The following is a 25,075-nucleotide window of genomic DNA, read 5'->3' as shown; positions in this document are numbered from 1 at the left end:
TCAAGGTAAAATAGGTATGTAAATAGAATAATGTTTAAATGTGTCCATTTGGCAGTATTCACATAGGACTTAATTGATTTGAGGTTTTGGTTTTACTGTAACAGAATCCAAGCAAAAGGCTTTGTGGAAAATAGTTGATGGTTATCTGATTGTCAAGTTCACATTGATAGCAATGTCTACATATACAATAGTATTTGTGCTGCGCAGCGACAAAAAATTCTGCTGTTACTTTGTAATGTTGCAATGTTAATAGGCCCTTCAATGTTCTCAACAGGGATTCATGAATTGCTTTCTATGTTCAAAATATAATTGTAGCATAGTACATTACCGGCCTGCTGCCTGTCTCTATACCCCGTCTGATTCCTCACTGTTAGATGCGGGTACATTTGTTGTCACGCTGGCCGGTCTGAAGAAGGAACATCTTAGTTATGAAACGCATCTGGTATACAGCGATTTAACAAGGACTTGTTTCTGGTATAAGACTATTAAGTCTCATCGATATCCTTACATATACAGTTAACCGGTCCCATTCATTATACCTTCTCGAAAAGTACTGCCGCAATGTCCTAATACAGGACATACAGCACTGAAGACAAAGAAACATGTGGGACGCCACATAGAACACCGAGAACATGTGGGACGCCGCGCTATACAGACCGGCGAGCGTGACAGCGCAAGTACCTGCATCTAACAGTGAGGAATCAGATGGGGTATAGAGACAGGCAGCGGACCGGTAATGTACTATGATACAATAATATTTTGGATATAGAAAGCAATTCATGAATCCCTGTTGAGAACGTTGAAGGGCCTATTAACATTGCAACATTACAAAGTAATATATTATTGTATACTATTGTATATGTGGACATTGCTATCAATGTGAACTTGACAATCAGATAACCATCAACTATTTTCCACAAAGCCTTTTGCTTGGATTCTGTTACAGTAAAACCGAAACTACAATTTAATTAAGTCCTATGTGAATATTACCAAATGGACACATTTAAACATTATACTATTTACATACCTATTTTATGTTGATATATATGGATATTATAGATTAGATATTTATGTTTCATCGCTTTATGTGGTGGTTACTCTACACTCCATTGCAACGGGTTAACTCTCCTGAAGGTTTTGAGTGCCGCCAACATTAAACGGTATTCCTTATATTACTTATTTTATTTTTATTAATAGTGATTTTTTAATGTTCATGACTTGCATTTTTATTACAATAAATTAAATGGGTTTATTTGTATGGTCCGTGTAGTTCTAGATATCTGTGTGCCCTCCAACTACAATATTCCAGTTTATTGAAGGTGTTTGCTTAACGCATTTAGTTTAGATAACACGTCTCATAAAGCATGTGTGTTAACTCTACTACATCTGTATCTTACTTATATAAGGCAATCACAAATTCAAAGATCTTCTGCATATGAGTAAAAACAGATAACGCAGGATAATTAATTTATTTTTTGAAAGATGTTTGGTATTTAGTTTTTATTAATTTCATAATTTGTGAGGAAATTATAATGGCTGACTTGTGGTTCATACTCTGGGAATGTTAACAGAATCACTCACAGTAAAGCAGCCAAGATACTAAAAGATATGGAGTTAGTCTTCAAAGTCATGAGTTAAACATGCATACAGTATATAAAACAAACTACAATATACTTACTATCCTCCCAGCATAGCAGGGGACCAAGTTTATAAGCAGCTTCTGAGTGTGGTCTGTCCGTATCAGTAATCACAATCTTGGTCACTGGAAGGTGATCTTTATTGGACAGGAATCCTTTGTCACTTAACCTGAAAATTGAAGTATTTTCCTGTGTAAGAATTACTACAATGCTTCATTAAATTGTATGCCTCAGAGCTTGGAAACATTTAACTTCATTATACTTACTAGCTCATTCAAAAATGGAAAATTGTAAACCTTGGCTGCAATGCAACATAGAAACTTAATACTGACGACAGAAAAAGTCCCCTTGTTCCATTTAGTCTGCCCTTATATTATTACTTATGTAACTTAGGATAGACAGATGTATCCCAGGCATGTTTAAATTCCCTTACTGTAGATTTCCCAACCACTGATGAGAGTTTTTTTTCCAAACCTGAAGTATTCTTTGGTGTAGAAATATTTCCTGACATTGCTTCTGAATCTCTGATCTTCCTCCCAACTAATTATAGATTGTCACCCCTTGTTCTTGTGTCCAGTTTTTTTTCTTGAACCATATTTATGCCTTTAACATACTAAGAGGTTTTGATCATGCCCCCTCTTTCCATTCTTTACTCAAGGCAATATATTTTATCAATATCTTTTTGTAGGTGAGGTCTCCAGAACTGGACACAGTAATCCAGATGTGGTTTTACCAGAAGTCTATACAGCAGGATCGTAATCCCTTTTTCCTACTGGTTATACCTCTAGCTACATAGCTAAGCATCAAACTTACCAGAACTGCCAATGTGAGAGCCAGATAGATGGTTCCTTCTCCCTAAGTGCAATATTTTACTTTTGAAAACTTTGAACTTCAGTTTCTATTTTTTAGACTATTTGTCCAGGGAAGTCAAATCTTTTTCCATGTTTCAAATGCCTCCAGGAATATCAACCTAATTACACACTTTTGTGTCTTCAGCAGTGTAGAGCGAATTGAAGTGAAACTAATTGATTTTGATTTGAATTTCTGTAAAAATTTGATTTGCCACAAATCCGAATTTCCTTGCACTTTTTGATAACGAATAGTTTTTTTCCTAAAATGGCAGCTACACGTGTTAGAAAGTGAATGTATGAAGCCTTGGAATGGGATATGACCCAAAATGTGTGCATACAGCCAATCAGCAGATAGTCATCCCCTGTGATGTCACAGCCCTATAATATTGGATAGGGAGAATGCAGGGACAGTGCAGGGACATTGTGGGGAGATTGCTGGTAGAGATTTTAGACGCTGTAGGGAGAACATATGGAGACTTCAGGGACAGTGCAGTCTCCGTGTAATCATCCTCTGCATCTCATTCTTAATCTGTTCTGTTATACATAGCCTTAATGTGCACCAGACTCATTGACAACAGGCAGCCTAATATATAGGCACATTTATCTACAGTTCACCTGCTGCACCATTTATACTTAATCTGTTCTGTCATACATAAACTTACTGTGCATCAGACTTAGTCTCAACAGACGGTCAGGTACATTTATCTAGTTCACTTGCTCTGCCATTAATACTTAATGTGTTCTGTTATACATAGACTTACTGTGCATCAGACTCAATGTCAACCGGCGGTCTAATATATAGGCATGTTTATCTTGTGCACTTTCTACACTATTAAGACTGTTCTGTTATACATAGACTTACTTTGTGCCAGAATAGGGATGAGCAAACTTGCATTTTTTAAGTTTGGGTTTGGCATTCGGGTTCCTGTATTTGTGCAATTCCGTTATGGATTCCGTTATCTTTGGAATATAATGGAATGCTATGATGGAATGCACCATGGAAGCCTTTAAAATGCATTCCGTTTTGCATTCTGTTATAATAGAAGTCAATGGGCAGCATAACGGATCTGTCTGTTTCCGTTATGTAGGAGTCGTGTCCTGCATAACGGAAACCAGACCGATCCGTTATGCTGCCAATAGACTTCTATTATGACAGAATGCAAAAGAGAATGCCTCTTAAAGGTTTCCGCGGTGCATTCCGTCATAGCGTTCATTATTATCCGTGATATCGGAATATCTAACATTCATACTTAGGCCCCTTTCACACAGGCGAGAATTCCGTGCGGGCTGCAATGCGTGAGGTGAACGCATTGCACACGCACTGAATCCAGACCCATTCACTTCAATGGGGCTGTGCAGATGAGCGGCAATTTTCACGCATCACTTGTGCGTTGCATGAAAATCTCAGCATGTTCTATATTCTGCGTTGTTCGCACAACACAGGCCCCATAGAAATGAATGGGGCTGCGTGAAAATCGCATAGCATGTGCAAGCAAGTGCGGATGCAATGCGATTTTCACACATGGTTGCTAGGAGATGATGTTAGTGAATTGATAAAAGTCAATTTACTGTATCATTTTCCCTTATAACATGGTTATAAAGGAAAATAATAGCATTCTTAATACAGAATGCTTACTAAAATGTTGCTGGAGGGGTTAAAAAAATATATATAATTACTCACCTCATCCACTTGTCCGCGCAGCATGCATTGTCTTCTTTCTTCTTCTTTCAGGACCTGCAAAAGGACCTTTGATGACGTAATCACGCTCACCACGTAGTGAGCGCGATTATGTCATCAAAGGTCATTTTGCAGGTCCTGAAAGAGGATAGAAGCCGATGCATGCTGCGTGAACAAGTGGATGAGGTGAGTTAATTTTTTTATTTTTTTTAAATCGACATTTTAGCAAGCATTCTTTATTAAGAATGCTATTATTTTCCTTTATAACCATGTTATAAGGGAAAATAATAAAATTAATAGAACACCTAACCCGAACTTCAGTGAAGAAGTCCAGGTTCGGGTCTGGGTACCACATTCAGTTTTTTCTCACGCGCGTGCAAAACGCATTGCACTCGCACGGGAAAAACTGAACATCGAAACGCAAACGCAGACAAAGCTGACTGCAATTGCGTGCCTACTCGCACGGTTTTCCCGCATTGCACACAAGACGCATCCGGAGCAAATCTGTGACGCCCGTGTGAAAGAGGCCTTAATCTGTTCTATTATACATAGACTTACTGTGCATCAAACTCAGTGTCAATAGGTGGTCTAATATATAGGTTCTTTTATCTAGTTCCTCTGCTGCACCATTCATACTTAGTTACCGTATTTTTCGTCCTATAAGGCTCACCCCCCAAAAAGTGTGGAAAAATAGCAGTGCGTCTTATGGGTCGAATGCTGCGGCTGTCGGGTGTATCGGCTGAGAGGGAGGAGGGGCTGGGGGCCGGCATCTGGTTCTGTAATGGCAGCGGGTTCCGGTGCAGTCACTGTATTCTACTGCACTGGGCCCCACTCACAATAGTATAATCATATCTAACTTGTAGGTATTGTTAAACTATTCAAATATCATCTGAAATCCAGCACTTTACTTACTACTAACTTCGTAGCAGTCAGGAGGCCGGGCGGGCGGTAGCGTAACTCACTACGTCACGCGCCTGTTCGGCCCACTTTTTAGAATGAAGCAGGTGGCACAGGTGCGTGACATAGTGAGTCACGCTGCGAGCGCCCGCCCGGCCTCCTGGCTGCTACGAAGTTAGTAGTAAGTAAAGCACTGGATTTCAGATGATATTTGAATAGTTTAACAATACCTACAAGTTAGATTATACTACTGTGAGCGGGGCCTGGTGTAGTAGAATAAAGTGACTGCACCGGGCCCCGCTGCCATTACAAAACCAAATGTCTGCCCCCATTCACTACACAGGGACACTTATGGGGGATCTGTGGATGACACAATAGATAAGATGCTATATATGTGTCATCCACAGATTCCCCCATAGCAGTGTCATGCCATCCACAGATGCCCCCATAACACAGAAATCCACAGATGCCCCATAATGATCCCACATAACAGTGCCATCCACAGATGCCCCCATAACAGTGCCATCTACATATGCCCCTATAACAGTGCCATCCACATATGCCCCCATAACAGTGCAATCCACAGATGCCCTCATAACAGTGCCATCCACATATGCCCCCATAACAGTGCAATCCACAGATGCCCCAAAAACAGTGACATCCACAGATGCCCCCCATAACAGTGCCATCCACAGATGCCCTCATAATAGTGTCATCCACAGACCACCATTAGTTCAAAACCCACCAAAAGCACACCTTTTGGTTCAAAATATTTTTTTTCTTATTTTCCTCCTCAAAAACCTTATAGGGCGAAAAATACGGTACATACGAGTTACATTATTGATTAATTTACTGTACGCTATTGCCAACAGACAGTTGCTTGGACCCTCAAAAGGAACGGGCAGTGGCAAAAATGTTGCTGCAGCTAGCACAAGTAGCAGCAGATGAAAGGAGTGGTGATAGTAGCAGCTGCAGCAACAGGCCATAGCTGCCACTGTCATCCAGCGGTCGTTTTTTGATCAACAATCCAGCTGTACTGGAATGGTTGACTCGCTCTTCAACATCATCTCAGGTGACAACAGATACACACAGCCAGGAATCAGTGCGTTCCTCTGACACACTTAGTTGGCATGGCCCAGGAACAAGCTCTGTGCCTTCAACTGTCCACAACTGCCTCTTTCTTTTGCTGCTCCTTCTGCTTGGGAAGTTATGCATGCTTCCGACTCTGCCCTGCTTTTCAGAAAGGGCGTACTTAGTGAAGAAAGTCAGCAACTATTGGCCAGCACAGATTTGAAGGAGAGGTCCGCTGTGCCCTCCCTTAGTTGTGCAATTAGCAATTACAGTCAGGTGGAAGCACCTGTTGCGAGCAGTCAGGGACGTGGCCATGAGACTGTTGAGGGTGACATAAGTGGCAGACAGTAGTGGATGATGATGTAGCTGATCGCATATAGGAGTAGAGTGAAAGGGGACATGATAATCATCATCAATAGGGGGTGAGGGTGGAAGTAGGCCTGTGAGACAGCAGCAGGGTGGCAGCAGTGTGAGGTCTGGAGCCAAATGTGCCCAGGGTAGACCGTCTGCTACTCAGGAGCCTACTTGTCCAGAAAGAACTAACGGTGCAGGGGTTCATGGAAGAAGATGCAGCAGGCAGTCACCACGGAGTGGTGGGGGGAAAATGCCATATTCTCCGGTGTGGGAATTTTTCTTCAAAGCCGCCAGAGAACGTCAGTGTGGCCATTTGTAGAATCTGTGGGCGGAAGGTGAAGCGTGGCCAGGGTGCCAATGTTGGCACACCAGTCCTGCATCAACACATGCAGCATCACCATATAGTGGCCTTGGAAAACTGTGGTGCTAATGTAGTGGTACCGCCTGATGCAGCAACCGCTACATCACCCAGTAGCCTGCACCCCTTCTCCAACAGTCAAGGCTCCACCACCTCAGCAGAAAAGAACTGTGTTTCCTTCCCATCATCTACTGGTTCTGATGCTCCTGCTCCATCTTCTCCTACTGTCACTTGTTTCTTCAGCAATCGATCACTAAGGTGATTGCAAAAAGACAACAGTATGCGTGTACTCATCCAACGGCAGGGAAGCTCAACATACTCCTGGCCAAGTTGCTGGTACTACAGTCCCTCCCTTTCCATGTGGTGGACCCTGCAACTTTCCGAGAACCAATGGCCTGTGTCGAGCCAAAGTGGAGATTCCCAAGCCAACAATACTTTTCCAAAAAGCCTGTACCAGCCCTGCACACATAGGTTGAACAGAAGGTGGGCCAGTCCTTGAGCCTGTCGGTGTCTGCTAAAGTTCAAGGCAGCGTCAAAGTGTGGCGGTGTAACTACCATCAAGGACAATATATGTCCTTTATGGGCATCTGGGTAAATGTGGTTCCTGTCGAGCCACCCCAGCAACTTGGCCAGGTGACAGCACTGCCGTGTTCTCAAGCTATGAGTCCTGCGCCATTGTCTTCCTCTTCCTTCTTAACCTTGTCCTCAGCATCCACTTCAGGCACAATTCAGAGTGCTCCTCCAGCATACCACCTTTGCACAGCATGGCGGTGTCACGCTGTTCTGCACCTGGTTTGCCTGGGCGAATGGAGTCACGCTGGGAAGGATCTGCTCCATGTCCTTCAAGAGGAAATCAAATCCTGGCTCTCTCTTTGTCAACTGAAAATCGGAACCATGATCACCCACAATTGGGAAGAACATTGTGTCAGTGTTGCATCAAGGAGGGCTGACCTGGCCTCTTTGCATGCAAATGGATGTATGTTGTTTTTTGTTTTTAAAGCCATTTCAGGGAAAATTGATTTGTTACCAGGCAGTGCAAACAAAAAATATGGGTGGCCACTGGAACCCAAATGACCTTGACCTCAGAAACTAGATCCCCAGACTAAATCTAGATTGTTATTTCCTTTGGTTGGTGACTTAACTAGCTATTTTAGAGATACTCCTTTAAGTGCATCAATTAGACTCCTGCTTTTGCATGAAAGAGCACTAGAGATTTTTCAGTCTACATCAGGCATGTTGACGTCACCAATAAATACAATATACTGTAGTACATCCTTTTTTTGCCATTTGAGAAATGGAATTAACCAACTTGTTATCATTATTCTCTCTTTGTCCTGGAGGCCTATATACTACCCTAATGCAAAAACAGTTCTCTCTTTAGTATGCATGCAATACAATTCATATAAATATCTAAAAACAAGAGCATTACAGTTGATGTAATATGCGTATACATTACCATTCACTTTTGTCAGCATCACAATTGCAATAATGTTGGGAATCCTCACAGTTTCCTTCAAGTCCACATGCACATCTGTTTTCATTTGGCAAAGAACCAGTCCAGTACATATGAGTCTGATTATTACGTCCAACCCACCATGTGAAAGGGATGTTACCTAGAATGAAAATAAATATATTTTTATATTTATTTATGGCTAATAATAAAATAAAACCTATAAGAAAGGTGATTCAGTTTAAATGACATTTTGAAATTCAAGTCATCGCTCGATTGTTCAATCCATCTACCCATCTTTATATCTATTTATCTAAAGAATAGAGATGAGTGAATTATTTTCAAACTAATCAGATTGGACCAACATTTTATAAACAATTTTGGGTGATTCGATTCAGGCAAATTTTGTGAGAAAGAGAAAGCAAGAGAGAATCAAACTTTTTTTAAAGTAAGATATAAGTAACATAACATAAGAAACAACAGAGAAAAAAGATCACTCCTATGAGATATAGGAATGTCACACACACACACACACACATTTTCAGGCCAGTAGGAGCATTTTCAATTCAGGTAGAATTGATTTGGTTCCAAATTAAATTGATCAACTATTTTGGCCGAATCGATTCCAAGTCAAATTTTAAATGATTTGTTCATCTGTACTACAGAAGAAAGGCAGTCATAGCTAGTAAATACATAGAGCAGAGTTAACTATTGTTTAAAAGTGGACAATTTCAATGCTTTTCTTTCGCAAGGGTTCTTTATTTAAGAGCAGTAAGCTATAGATATCTCTGTCATAGGTTGCTATCATCGTAAATTCCTTAATACATTCTAGATACCTTTGTGGGAAAAAATTTGTTATCTGTTACCTTTTTAATTCTGACTAAGATAGGATTTTACTCCTTACATGAGGGACAAAACATATACAGTGGATTTCAATCAAAATCATAGTTTGAAGCTTATTTGTAACTTTTTAAATAAATTTGCTATAGTTTTTGTTTAACTCTGGACAAATTGAATGCACACACATTTCCATAATGTATATGCTAAACAATATTATATACCACCATCAGAAAGGAATTATACTAGGACGCATAGTGTATTTATCAATATAGTTAAATTTACAACCTTCAACGATACACAGAAGATTTACTTTAAGTTAAAAGATGCTGTGCAAATAACCAAATTTTTCATTATTGTCAAATATGTTACTTATATTAGTGGAAAAGAGCACCAGGAGCCTGCATACTCACTGAGGCATGATATTAGACTCATTTATCTTGAGAGGCTCATGTCTACATTTTAAAATTAAAGGTGAAAAAAAGCATCATGCTAAGTGTAGGCATCTATTTTCTGCAATATTTGTACAAAGGAGAGATATTAAAATTGGTTTTGTAAAAGACATAATAAAGAATTAAATGCAAATTACTTTCATATCAGACACAATGAATGAAAGTATATTGTGCACTTTTACCAACTTTTCTAGATTTCTGAATACAAAAGTGTTCTCTACATAAGGTGTCATTATTTTAATCTAAAGAGGTTCAAAATTTCATAAAAATAAATTTATCACAGTTCTGATAGATATAGACATCAGATGTCAGGTAGTCACTAGCCTATAGAATTTTATGTCCCTTTGTTCTATGTCTTACTTCGTATATACGTGATATGATGGACCTGCTTAAGAAACTCGAAGGAATAGTGATTGATGTGTGGCCGGCCTCGATTGATGTTGAGGCCATTTATACATCCATCCCACACTAAATGGGACTGGGGGCTACCAATCATTTCCTTGATATCAAAAGCAATCATTACCAGGGCCATAACAATTTTGTTTTTCGTTTGCTGGAATTCATCTTGATCCATAACTATTTTGTATTCGATTCTAAGTACCACCACCATCTCAGGAGCACTGGTATGGGGAGTCCCTGTACCCCAACTTATGTTAATTTGTTCCTGGGCTGGTGGGAGGATACAATAGTGTTTTCTGACCAATATGCTAACTGGGTCTCACATATTTTACTGTGGGTAAGATATATCGATGACATTCTGATATTGTAGTCAGGTGAGAAACAAGGTTTTCAGCTATTTGTCGAGGCACTCAATGAGAACAATATTGGGTTATTTTTTACCTATGAGATACAAAAAGATTCTATTGCTTTTTTAGATATTTGGTTATGGAAAAAAAGATAATATGATTCAGACATCCTTACATCATAAAGAGACCTCTACTAACAGTTTTCATCCCACCCCACTAAAGAAGGGGATCCCAAAGGGACAGTTCCTCAGAATACGGAGGAACTGTATGAGGGATAAGGATTTTGAGAAAGAGGGCACCATTCTATATCAGAGATTTAAAGAAAAAGGATACCCGAGAAAAGTATTAAATCAGGCATGGGAATTTACACGGAAATGCAACAGAACCAAGCTATTAACCCACAAAAGCAGAAAACAAGATGATAGAACTATACATATTATTGGAACTATTGATTCCTTGGCACAGGAAGTGAAAAATATACTTGGTAAATATTGGTCACTTCTGAAAACGGATCTAGACATCTCAGGATTCATTCCAGATTTTCCAGCAATTACGTATGGACGTGGGCGCAACTTAAGAGATACCTTGGTTCCCAGCCACTTCGAGACTCACCAAAAAGAGACATGAGCTAGTGATGAGCGACAGGGGCAATATTTAAATTTGTGATATTTCGCAAATATTTGTGCGAATATTCGCCATATATTCACGAATTTGAGAATTCGTTATCTCCAGTCATTATTTTCTTGATTGCGGAAATCGGCAATTGAAAAATTTGCGATAAAAATTCGCATTACGAAAATTCGCAACCAACACTACTCTTAAAGGTAAAGATATTGCAGCCTTCTCATTGGCCCACAAGCAAGAAGCAGGGAGGGATCATGTGTACTGATAAAAAAAAATCTCAAATTTCAAAATTACGAATATATATCACTATATTCTAAATATTTAGCAAATTTTCAAAGTGCCGATATTCGCAATAAATATTTGCAATTCGAATATTCGTGATCAACACTACAATAGACAGACTGGTACCTTTTGTTGCAGCCATTGTAAAGCTTGTCAATTTATTGATAGAGGGTCTCAGTTTTCAGATTCTGGTGGACATAGGGTATACTATACTTGCTCTTTTGCTAACTGCAACACCGACAACGCAACATCTCTGCAAATGTACGTGCAATTTGATGTTTGTAGGCAAAATATGCTGCGCATTTAAGAGACAGATTTTGGAACATGTGAGAAACAAACGTGATAAATAGTGATGAGCGAGCACCAAAGTGTGTTTCCCATAACATCACCCGTGCCCTGACCAACGCAGTTATTGGGAAGGTCCACTTAACGACAGACACATGGACAAGTGCTTTTGGGACGCTACATTTCCGTTATGGCACACTGGATGAACCTTGTGTAGGCGTTAGAGAGTCGGACCCTGGGATGGCACAGGTGCCACCGTCGCAAAGGATTGAAAGGGCAAAACTCAAGAGCAGAATATAAAATCAGTGATACAGTCCTAACCTCAGTATCTGAGGAAAGGGATTTAGGGGTCATTATTTCAGAAGACTTAAAGGTAGGCAGACAATGTCATAGAGCAGCAGGAAATGCTAGCAGAATGCTTGGGTGTATAGGGAGAGGAATTACCAGTAGAAAGAGGGAGGTGCTCATGCCGCTCTACAGAGCACTAGTGAGACCTCAATTGGAGTATTGTGCTCAGTACTAGAGACCATATCTCCAGAAGGATATTGATACTTTGGAGAGAGTTCAGAGAAGAGCTACTAAACTGGTACATGGATTGCAGGATAAAACTTACCAGGAAAGATTAAAGGACCTTAACATGTATAGCTTGGAAGAAAGACGAGACAGAGGGGATATGATCGAAACTTTTAAATACATAAAGGGAATCAACAAGGTAAAAGAGGAGAGAATATTTAAAAGAAGAAAAACTGCTACAAGAGGACATAGTTTTAAATTAGAGGGGCAAAGGTTTAAAAGTAATATTAGGAAGTATTACTTTACTGAGAGAGTAGTGGATGCATGGAATAGCCTTCCTGCAGAAGTGGTAGCTGCAAATACAGTGAAGGAGTTTAAGCATGCATGGGATAGGCATAAGGCCATCCTTCATATAAGATAGGGCCAGGGGCAATCCATAGTACTCAGTATATTGGGCAGACTAGATGGGCCAAATGGTTCTTATCTGCCGACACATTCTATGTTTCTATGTTTCTACTGCCATCAGGATTTCTGCCACCACCTACATTAGTGGCAGCAACCCCCCCTTCTTCTCCTCCGCCTCCACCTCCTCCTCCACTGCAAACTCAGAATTCTCATGGGGAAGCGGCAACAGGCCCTACTGAAATTAACTTGCTTGGGTGACTAAAAGCACACTGCCACAAAGCTGGGGCAGGGTATAAGGGACCAGGTTGGCTGTGTCTGATAATGAACTATTGTGAGGGGGCAGATAGTTTAATTCTCAGTTTTGGAGCAGCGTTCAGGTAGGGCTTTACCACCTATCCTGTTTGACCTTCTTTATTGTGTCTGATAATGGCCATAAGTTATTGGCAGCTTTGTAGCTCGGCAAGCTCACACACAAGGCAATCATACAGCATATATGTACCATGCACAACAAGCATCACAAACTTATACAGTAATATAACTAAAAACCTAACAAACAAGAGTTAAACCAATGGCATGAACTTTTAAGAACTCATAAATAACCAAATAACCATAACATATTTTACAACCATAAACCATAATAACAATTATAATACCAACTATAAAAAAACTATAATAATAGCAGAACAGAATGTCATTGCAGAAATATTTCCAGCTGACAATGCTTGTGTCAGAATACGTACGTAATTCCTTGGCCAACCCAGGAGGGGAGATGAGGGGGACACACCGCAGTTCCAACAGAGGCAGGACAACACTCTACAAGGCCTGGGACAGTTTCATGACACCCCGCCAGCACCCTCACCCTGATGTGCGGCCTAATGTCACAAGGGGGGAAACATTGTGGAAGATTGCGAAGGAGTACATGGCAGACCGTGTCAGAGTCCTTGGTCATCCCTCTGTGCCTTACAACTATTGGGTGTTCAAGCTGGACACGTGGCACAATCTTGCACTCTGTGCCTCAGAGATGGTGGTATGCCCTGCCGCCAGCGTTTTGTTAGAGCGGGTATATAGTGTTGCTGGGGGGATAATAACTGATAAGCGCATTCGTCTGTCAACTGAAAATGGTGACTACAAAAAATGAACAAGGCCTGTATTGCCCCTGACTTCTCTACTCCACCAGAGGAAAGCTGGTGAACAACAAGGCACTTTAAATGTGTTGTTTGTAAAGTACTGAATACACTGTATTCACATGCACCTCTGCCACCACCAAAAAGGTTAAAGGGTTCAATCTTCCTTTTCTCACCCTTCTCCTCCTCCTCCTCCTCCATCAAATCAACATAATTTTTAGGCTGCCCTCGCTCATAATGTTTTATAGGGTCAGCAAAACCCTTGCACAGGTGCCAGGGGCGACACTCAGAGCCATCTCTGTGGGCACCCTTACTCTTGAAAAAGTCTATGGTGCACCAATATGCCTTACAGTTTTCCTGCCATTCATCAGCGTCGGGTACGCCATGAATGGCACAGGCAGCACATTGACTGTAGGCAGGCCACTATAGCTAAATAATAAGGAACATGGAAAATAGACTATATTGGACTGTAGTATTCAGGGTAAATGATCGTGTGGGCACTTTGCGATAAATAAGTGTGTTTGTGGTTGCAGTTTGGGCAATCAGTCTCTAAAAGGTTTGCCATTGCCTTCACTGTTTTAGAGGGTTAGCGCACCTGGAGGCCCTCATCTAAATTTTTTTACTCTGTTTCATTGAGCCCAGGGCCACAGCCTCTGCATGAAACCATCAGCATCACGGCCACTTCCACGTCCTATACTGGCCGCTGTCTTAATATGAAATGTTATATATGGTTAAAGGTATCTAACACCTACAGTATTGTAGTATATGTACGTGTACGTGCCAACCAATTAAAACAGGTATTTTGGATGCGCACACGTTACACAGGGGATGTAGCTCTGATAATGTCACAGACTACCTTACACCGTCTGCGGATGAAGTACAGTATATGTTAGTAATATGTATGAAATGCACACACAGTAGATGTGGCTCAAATATTTTACTTCTCACAAAAATACACTGTTTTCACATGTGGTACTGTGTTTGAAACAGAGAGCCACGTGCTATTGACACTAGATTTTGAACAGATTTTTTATTTTGTCGCTAGACACAGAAATTTTAAATTTGAATCAGTATATGCCCCAGTAATGAACAGAATATGGACACTAGATTATGCACAGATTATTTCGATTGGCGCAACAGACACCCTTTTCAAACGTGATAGAGTATTTGTGTCAAGATAGGTAGGTAAGCGGGGAAATAACCAAACACAGGAAAACAAACAGAACAAACGACTAGGCCCAAAAGCTAGGGAGAAAAGGGTCACCTCCTAGCGATCCCTAAAAGCTTTCCCTAAACTGCTGTGCCCATGTGCATACCCTTAGGGTTGATATGCACATGCCCTCGTGCCGAAACCTGAAAACCCTGGGCAAACCCTAAGCAGCAGGGAAAAGGGAAGAGGCAACCTGCTTCTTCAAACCAGGAGGAAGCAAGCGTCTTCCTAGAGGCCTAGATAAAACACACAAATGGAAATGAAGGAGAGGACTTATCTTGAGCAGAGCTGGAGCAGACGATCCACCACAAGTCAAGAGCTCCCAGGAAAGAACTATAACCTGCACAGGCCACTGGGGGAAGGAGGTATAAATAGCCTCACTAACAATGAAACCCAGTACACCTGAGGGAAGTTGGATCCAGCTCAAACTCAAATCAAAACAAACAAAGTCAGACATGTGCAGCCAGTCTGACAGATCTCTGCACATTCACAGGGCAAGGCGTGACAGTACCCCCCCTTCTACGGGTGATCTCCGGACACCCAGGACCAACTTTATCTGGGTGTGCCCTGTGAAAGGCCCTCACCAGGCAGCTAGCACTGACATCAGCAGCCGGAACCCACATTCTTTCCTCGGGACCATATCCCTTCCAGTGCACCAGGTACTGGAGGGAACCCTGAAGAACACGTGAGTCGAGAATCTTAGAGATTTCAAACTCCAAATTGCCATCCATCAGGACAGGGGGAGGTGGCAATGGAGATGGTTCACACACCCACACACAGGTCCGGACCAGTCATACATCTCCTCTCAGCCATCCGTTTATATCTTTCACCCATCTTTTCCAAATTAACTTGGATCTTCCGCCAGATAGATGACAAGGCGGAATAGAATCTCTCCTCTTCTGGCATCCCAGAAGATCCAGTCCCAGAAAAAGTACCAAATTGTGGGAGAAAACCATATGCGCCAAAAAATAGTGACTTATCAGTGGACTCCTGTCTACAGTTATTCAAGGCAAATTCAGCTAGAGACAAGAACGAGGACCAGTCATCCTGGTTCTCGGCAACAAAACACCTCAAACAGGTCTCCAGGTTTTGGTTAGTGCGCTCTGTCTGACCATTCGACTGGGGATGAAAAGCCGAAGAAAAAGACAGTTGAATACCCAGACGAGAGCAGAACGCCTTCTAAAACCTGGAAACAAATTGCGTCCCCCTATTAGACACCACATCAGAGGGAATGCCATGTAGTTTCACAATAAAAACCTGATCGAGAGTTTTGGCATTGGGCAAGCTAGGCAGCGGTACAAAGTGGGCCATCTTACTGAAGCGGTCCACTACCACCCAAATTACAGTTTTCCTAGAGGAACTTGGTAAATCGGTAATAAAGTCCATGGACAAATGCGTCCAAGGACGAGACGGGATAGATAAAGGAAGAAGGGATCCTGAAGACCGAGTGTGAGACACCTTCACGCGTGCACAGGTCTCACAAGCTGTCACATAACCCTCCACACCCTTGCGCAACCCTGGCCACCAGAATCTAAGGGAAATAAGATCTATGGTGGATTTGCTTCCAGGATGTCCTGCAAGGACCGTATCATGATGTTCCTTGAACACCTTGTATCACAGTTCAGCAGGAACAAACAACTTGTCTGGAGGACAAGAATCAGGAGCCTCCTCCTGGGCCCCCAACACCTCCATCTCCAACTCGGGGTTCAGAGCGGAAACCACCACCCCATCACCCAAAATCTGAGCGGGATCCTCCGAATCACTCCCCCCAGGAAAACTACGTGACAACGCTTTTGCCTTGACGTTTTTAACCCCAGGGCGAAAGGTGACCACAAAATTGAACCTAGTAAAAAACAGTGACCATCTAGCCTGTCTAGGATTCAGGCGCTTAGCAGACAGCAAGTAAGCCAAATTATTGTGGTCAGTATATACCGTAATAGGATGAGTGGCCCCCTCCAACCAATGACACCATTCTTCAAGTGCCAATTTAATGGGCAGCAACTCTCTATCGCCAACATCATAATTTGATTCAGCGGCCGAGAGTTTCTTGGAGAAAAAAGCACACGGACGCCATTTGCTAGGGGATGGACCCTGCGAAAGAACTGCTCCGACCCCCACTTCTGATGCATCAACCTCCAAGATGAATGGTTGAGACACATCAGGTTGCATCATAATGGGAGCAGGCACAAAACATTTCATAATAGCAGAAAAGGCCTATAATGCCTCATCCGACCAGACAGAAAAGTCGGTGCCTTTTTTAGTCATATCTATCAAAGGTTTTACAATGGTGGAATAATTAAAGATGCATTTTCTGTAGTAATTGGTAAAACCCAAAAACCGCATTAGAGCTTTCTGATTCTCAGGCCGGTCCCATTCCAGTACCGCCTGGACCTTTTCAGGGTCCATACGAAAACCAGAGTCAGAAAGCAGGTATCCTAAAAACGATAGCTCCTGGACAGCAAATACAGATTTTTCCAATTTTGCATACAATTTATTCTCCCGAAGGATCAACAACACCTGTCTCACGTGATCCTGATGGGTCTCCAAATCGGTTGAGTAAATTAGTATATCATCAAGGTAAATAACAATGAACCTTCCCACTGAATGATGGAAAATATCATTGACAAATCGCTGAAAGACCGCTGGCGCATTAGTTAAACCAAAGGGCATGACAAGATTCTCAAAATGACCTTCGGGTGGATTGAAGGTCGTTTTCCACTCATCTCCTTCCTTGATTCTGATCAGATTATAAGCTCCTCTTAAATCTAACTTGGAGAACACCTTGGCTCCGACAATTTGATCAAATAGATCAGAAATCAAAGGAAGGGGATACGGATCATGGACCGTAATGAGATTCAATTCCTGGAAATCTAAACACGGTCTAAGTCATCAGTCTTTCTTTTTTTACCAAAAAGAAGCCGGCGGCCACAGGGGACTTAGATGGTCTAATATGTCCCTTTGCCAAACTCTCTGCAATATACTTCCGCATAGCTTCTCTTTCGGGTTGGGAAAGGTTGTACAGGGAGTGCAGAATTATTAGGCAAATGAGTATTTTGACCACATCATCCTCTTTATGCATGTTGTCTTACTCCAAGCTGTATAGGCTCGAAAGCCTACTACCAATTAAGCATATTAGGTGATGTGCATCTCTGTAATGAGAAGGGGTGTGGTCTAATGACATCAACACCCTATATTAGGTGTGCATAATTATTAGGCAACTTCCTTTCCTTTGGCAAAATGGGTCAAAAGAAGGACTTGACAGGCTCAGAAAAGTCAAAAATAGTGAGATATCTTGCAGAGGGATGCAGCACTCTTAAAATTGCAAAGCTTCTGAAGCGTGATCATCGAACAATCAAGCGTTTCATTCAAAATAGTCAACAGGGTCGCAAGAAGCGTGTGGAAAAACCAAGGCGCAAAATAACTGCCCATGAACTGAGAAAAGTCAAGCGTGCAGCTGCCAAGATGCCACTTGCCACCAGTTTGGCCATATTTCAGAGCTGCAACATCACTGGAGTGCCCAAAAGCACAAGGTGTGCAATACTCAGAGACATGGCCAAGGTAAGAAAGGCTGAAAGACGACCACCACTGAACAAGACACACAAGCTGAAACGTCAAGACTGGGCCAAGAAATATCTCAAGACTGATTTTTCTAAGGTTTTATGGACTGATGAAATGAGAGTGAGTCTTGATGGGCCAGATGGATGGGCCCGTGGCTGGATTGGTAAAGGGCAGAGAGCTCCAGTCCGACTCAGACGCCAGCAAGGTGGAGGTGGAGTACTGGTTTGGGCTGGTATCATCAAAGATGAGCTTGTGGGGCCTTTTTGGGTTGAGGATGGAGTCAAGCTCAACTCCCAGTCCTACTGCCAGTTTCTGGAAGACACCTTCTTCAAGCAGTGGTACAGGAAGAAGTCTGCATCCTTCAAGAAAAACATGATTTTCATGCAGGACAATGCTCCATCACACGCGTCCAAGTACTCCACAGCGTGGCTGGCAAGAAAGGGTATAAAAGAAGAAAATCTAATGACATGGCCTCCTTGTTCACCTGATCTGAACCCCATTGAGAACCTGTGGTCCATCATCAAATGTGAGATTTACAAGGAGGGAAAACAGTACACCTCTCTGAACAGTGTCTGGGAGGCTGTGGTTGCTGCTGCACGCAATGTTGATGGTGAACAGATCAAAACACTGACAGAATCCATGGATGGCAGGCTTTTGAGTGTCCTTGCAAAGAAAGGTGGCTATATTGGTCACTGATTTGTTTTTGTTTTGTTTTTGAATGTCAGAAATGTATATTTGTGAATGTTGAGATGTTATATTGGTTTCACTGGTAAAAATAAATAATTGAAATGGGTATATATTTGTTTTTTGTTAAGTTGCCTAATAATTATGCACAGTAATAGTCACCTGCACACACAGATATCCCCCTAAAATAGCTAAAACTAAAAACAAACTAAAAACTACTTCCAAAAATATTCAGCTTTGATATTAATGAGTTTTTTGGGTTCATTGAGAACATGGTTGTTGTTCAATAATAAAATTAATCCTCAAAAATACAACTTGCCTAATAATTCTGCACTCCCTGTATAGTCGAGATTTTGGCAGTTTAGCTCCAGGGATGAGATTGACCAGACAATCATATTCTCCTGAGCTCCACCCTCCGAGAATACGTCCGCAAAATCAGAGAGAAACTGAGGTAAGACTGTAGTTGACACCCCTGAGATAGAAGCACAAAGACAGTTGTCCGAACAAAATTCACTCCAGCTACTGATTTATCTTGTTTGCCAGTCAATAGTAGGGTTATGCTTTTTCAATCACGGTAAGCCCAGAACCATCGGAGCAGGCAAGCCCTTCATAACAAAACAAGAAATAGACATGTGAATCACCCACCCTTAACTGAATGTCATGAACGATATGAGTAAGACTCTTTTGTGAGAGAGGGGAGGAATCAATAGTAAACACTGGTATCTCTTTATCTAAAGTGCTAGTTCTAAAACCAAGATTTTGGAGAAACTGAAAATCAATGAGGTTTACCCCCGAGTCTAGCACCACCATGGCAGGCAGGAGGAAACGGGTATTGCAGGGAGAATGCATATTTGCTTGCTCAGGCTCCCCATTAACACTACCAAGAGTCAGGGAAGTCTTCTTTTTTTTCTTTATGTGAATACCTCTGTAGTTTTTTCATTACCGTTTTGAGGTTTAACTAAAGGACATGCACAAACAAAATTACCTTCTTTTCCACAGAAGTAACATAGCTTATTCAGCTTCCTAAAATCCCTATCACCTGAGCAAAAGGAAACCTGGCCCAACTGCATGGGCTCCTCTCCAGTCCCAGATTCAAAAGTCATATTACCCCGGGAACTAAGTGGGACAAATCCACTTACAGATGGAACCCCCCGCTTCAGAGGAGTCTTATAGCTTTCTCCAAGACGTCTATCAAGCCGTACTGCCAAAGACATGGCCGTCTCTAATGAATTGGGATACACATGAATTGCAAGGGCATCTTTCAACCTCTCAGATAGCCCCTTACAAAACTGACTCCGGAGTGCAGGATCATTCCACCCCGAGTCAGTTGCCCATCTTCTAAATTCTGCACATTACGACTCCACAGTACATTCTCCCTGTAGCAAACTGCACAGCTTAGATTCAGCCATAGAGACCTGGTCTGGGTCATCATAAATCAAGCCCAAGGCTCTAAAAAAATTCATCCACCGACCGGAGGGATGGTGAACCAGTCGGCAGAGATAAAGCCCAGGAATATAAGTCCCCTCTGAGCAGAGATATAATGATCCCCACTCTTTGATTCTCGTCACCAGATGACATCGGCCGCAGACGAAAATACAACCTGCAGGACTCCCTAAACCGAATAAAGTCATCACCACCCCCTGAGAACCTATCAGGGAGAGTGACTTTAGGCTCTAAGTAGACCTGAGCATTCTGACACTGTGCAACAGAACTGCGGAGATCAGCAACCTCCAGCGATAATCCCTGCATGCGATCAACCAAGGCATCCATAGCCTCCATTTCGCAAACAGCAGGGATATGACCATTTTTTTATGGCGGGTTATAATGTCACGATAGGTAGGTAAGCGGGGAAATAACCAAACACAGGAAAACAAACAGAACAAACGACTAGGCCCAAAAGCTAGGGAGAAAAGGGTCACCTCCTAGCGATCCCTAAAAGCTTTCCATAAACTGCTGTGTCCATGTGCATACCCTTAGGGTGGATATGCACATGCCCTCGTGCCTAAACCTGAACACCCAGGGCAAACCCTAAGCAGCAGGGAAAAGGGAAGAGGCAACCTGCTTCTTCAAACCAGGAAGAAGCAAGCCTCCCCCCCAAAGGCCTAGATAAAACACACAAAGGGAAATGAAGGAGAGGACTTATCTTGAGCAGAGCTGGAGCAGACAATCCACTACAAATCAAGAGCTCCCAGGAAAGAACTATAACCTGCACAGGCCATTGGGGGGAAGGAAGGATAAATAGCCTCACTAATAATGAAACCCAGTACACCTGAGGGAAGGTAGATCTAGCTTAAACCCAAATCAAAACAAACAAAGAGGTCAGACATGTGCAGCCAGTCTGACAGATCTCCGCACATTCACAGAGCAAGGCATGACAATTTGTCACATGAATGCACAGTACATGGACAGTATATTTAGCACAAAACTGTTAAATTTGTCCCAAATAGAAATAATTCTTTGCTGAATTACTGTATATATGGTTTCTGCCTAAATTCACACACAGTTGTGACCCAAACTAGGGATATTTGTCCCAAATAGAAAGAATTCTGTGCTGAATTATTATATATATGGTTGCGGCTTAAATTCAGACACAGATGCGACCCAAACTAGTGAAATTTGTCACAAATAGAATAGATTCTAGGCTGGAATACTGTATATAATGTTTATGGATTGAGCGTGCACACAGATGTGGCACAAATTAGGTTAATTTCCCCAGAAAAATTAATTTCTATGATGGAGCGGTGCACATCTCACTAGCAGGCACACTCTAGTGAATACGCCCCTTTTTAGAATTTCTGCTAAACACACTGCTTTCTGATGGTGTACTGTGGATCTCATTGATATGTAATATTTCTTTCTTTTGAAAGCTTTTTGGTACTGAACACAGCGATTTTCCAGCCCTGCACTATCTGTCCCTTCCTGCAGACGCCAGTCCCTAATACTGCTGAATTTACCCCTTGTTAAAAAATAATAATAAAATGCTACACTGCTGTCAAACACACACTTTAGTCCTGAAGAGGACTGTTTTGTCTTTCAAGAGTTTTTTGGCAGTTCAATCGTTGTAATTTCAGCAAACCGCTATATGTCCCTGCCTACTGTTGGCTCTCCCTGACGCTGAATGATCCGAGCGCGGGACATCGGCTCCTATATAAACTAGTACCACGTAATTCGGCCAGCCAACCAGAGTAAGACTTATAGCTAACATGGTTATGGCATTGCATGCGGGGCGGAGACTCGAGCAATGCGACAAGCACACGTGGTATTCGGCCGAGTACTGCCACGGGCCGAGCATAGCGATGCTCGAGCCAAACCGGTACTCAGCCGAACATGCTCGCTCATCACTAGTGATAAACCTATCTCCAGACATGTGACTTTTAAGCATAATGGTGATGTCAGATTGCTGACTAGCGTTGGGCGCGAATATGCGAATCGCGAATATCGACACTTCGAGAATTTAAGTATATTTAGAATATAGTGATATATTCGTAATTTCAAATATTCTAGATTTTTTTTCATCATTAACCTCCCTTCTTGCTTGTGGGCCAATGAGAAGGCTGCAATGTATTTGTCTGAGCTTAGCAACATCGCTAGCAGTGATGAGTGGCAGGAGCAATATTTGAATTCGCAATATTTCACAAATATTTGGGCGAATATTCATCATATATTCGCAAATTCTATAGTTAGTGATCTCCAGTCATTATTTTCTTGATTGCGAAAATCGGCAATCGGAAAATTTGCGATAAAAATTTGCTATACGAAAAATTGCGATCAACACTACTCCTAAAGTCAAATATTTTGCAGCCTTCTCCTTGGCCAACAAGCAAGAAGCAGTGAGGGATCATGGGCACTGATGAAAAAAAATCAAGAATATTTGCGATTACGAAGCTATAGCACTATAATCTAGATATTCGAGAATTCTCGAAGTGCCAATATTTGCGATAAATATTTGCGATTAGAATATTTGCGATCAACACTAATCTTTAGCAACCAACAGGAAAGTTGTCTACCCCTTACTATATAAGAACCTCCCCAGCAGCTATTTTCTACAGTTTTTTAAAGTTCTGAGAGAGACAGCAGTGTCATTGCTGTGCTCTGTGCTTTCCACACTACATTAGATAGATAGTTAGATAGCTTATATATAATACAGATAGTTAGTGGGAGAGTGTCAATGTATATATCCTGATATAGTGCATCTGTTGCAGTGCAGTTTGTTAGGTAGTGTGATAGGTTCTGCTGTCCATATATACAGTACAGACCAAAAGTTTGGACACACCTTCTCATTCAAAGAGTTTTATTTATTTTCATGACTATGAAAATTGTAGATTCACACTGAAGGCATCAAAACTATGAATTAACACATGTGGAATTATATACATAACAAACAAGTGTGAAACAACTGAAAATATGTCATATTCTAGGTTCTTCAAAGTAGCCACCTTTTGCTTTGATTACTGCTTTGCACACTCTTGGCATTCTCTTGATGAGCTTCAAGAGGTAGTCCCCTGAAATGGCTTTCACTTCACAGGTGTGCCCTGTCAGGTTTAATAAGTGGGATTTCTTGCCTTATAAATGGGGTTGGGACCATCAGTTGCGTTGAGGAGAAGTCAGGTGGATACACAGCTGATAGTCCTACTGAATAGACTGTTAGAATTTGTATTATGGCAAGAAAAAAGCAGCTAAGTAAAGAAAAACGAGTGGCCATCATTACTTTAAGAAATGAAGGTCAGTCAGTCAGCCGAAAAATTGGGAAAACTTTGAAAGTAAGGGCTATTTGACCATGAAGGAGAGTGATGGGGTGCTGCACCAGATGACCTGGCCTCCACAGTCACCGGACCTGAACCCAATCGAGATGGTTTGGGGTGAGCTGGACCGCAGAGTGAAGGCAAAAGGGCCAACAAGTGCTAAGCATCTCTGGGAACTCATCAAGAGAATGCCAAGAGTGTGCAAAGCAGTAATCAAAGCAAAAGGTGGCTACTTTGAAGAACCTAGAATATGACATATTTTCAGTTGTTTCACACTTGTTTGTTATGTATATAATTCCACATGTGTTAATTCATAGTTTTGATGCCTTCATAGTCATGAAAATAAAGAAAACTCTTTGAATGAGAAGGTGTGTCCAAACTTTTGGTCTGTACTGTACATGCAGACCTGCTAAAATGTGAAGTTTCACGTATTGCACCAAAATATTTTCATCATTAGTGCCGATTAGCGCAATCACGAATATATTGGAGCACTCTAACTGCATATAAAGCCATTTTTAATGTTCTGCCGTCCAACCATTTTATCCAGTTTCAGAGAACTTCTAGCAGCTTGGAAAATGTACCAAAAGTGACCTACGCCTGTATTTTACATGCATTACGCGAATATAACATTGCCGATTTTTCACAATCAAGAAAATAATCTAAAATTTGCGAATTGACAAATATTTGCCCAAATATTCATGAAATATCGCAATATAGCCCCTGCTGCTCATCACTAGTGCTGACATTTTGCGTGTTAGAGACAATTAGGAAAGGTACCGTATTAGAGGTGGAGATCGACACGATTTTGAAACAAAAAGAAGCCAGATGGACATATAGGTTGAATACTACCACCATGTAATAGTGCAAGAGGAAATAATAGACAGAGGGACACACTACTGCATCTCTTGCCTCACTATACAACCCTGAAAAGTCCCTCTTGTCCATTTTTGACTACTCAGCTTCGTCAGACAGGTGTGAATAGGGTACCTCCACCCCTGACGCTATTGAGTATCACAAATTGATGTTATCATCCCTTACTACTCCTACTACTCCACTCCATCATCAGCCATCAATTACAAAATGTGTGGCCAAGAAACAACTCTACAAGCCCAGCAATACTATGTTGGACAAGCTTAATTCACACCTGCCAAGTTTCTGGTGATGCAGTCTTTGCCAAACCAGTTACTGTATTCTTCTATCTCTAGGCAGTTGATGGTGTGTGCTCAACTTTGTTGGGAGATACCTAGCTAGCATTATTTCTTTCAAAAGTCATCCCTTCCTATCAGTTATGTGGCGGAGAACATGGGACCCGCCACA

The 25,075-nt window shown here is 41.7% G+C and overlaps 1 protein-coding gene across 4 annotated transcripts in view; it reads right to left on the bottom strand.

Moving 5' to 3' along the window:
* The window catches only part of LOC120989087 (contactin-associated protein-like 4), a 434,442-nt gene that overhangs the window by 211,709 nt on the left and 197,658 nt on the right, over positions 1-25,075 (bottom strand). For all 4 annotated transcript variants that reach the window (XM_040416967.1, XM_040416966.1, XM_040416969.1 and 1 more), the window contains 2 exons: positions 8,303-8,459; positions 1,679-1,806 (listed from right to left, as the gene is read on the bottom strand). In XM_040416967.1, the coding sequence (XP_040272901.1) occupies positions 1,679-1,806; positions 8,303-8,459 (285 nt within the window). The remainder of the gene's footprint in view (positions 1-1,678; positions 1,807-8,302; positions 8,460-25,075) is intronic.

This window comes from Bufo bufo, chromosome 2 (genome assembly GCF_905171765.1).
Source record: "Bufo bufo chromosome 2, aBufBuf1.1, whole genome shotgun sequence".
NCBI classification, from domain to species: domain Eukaryota; kingdom Metazoa; phylum Chordata; class Amphibia; order Anura; family Bufonidae; genus Bufo; species Bufo bufo.
The sequence above is the reverse complement of the archived record's forward strand: the minus strand, read 5'-3'. Positions and strand labels throughout refer to the sequence as shown.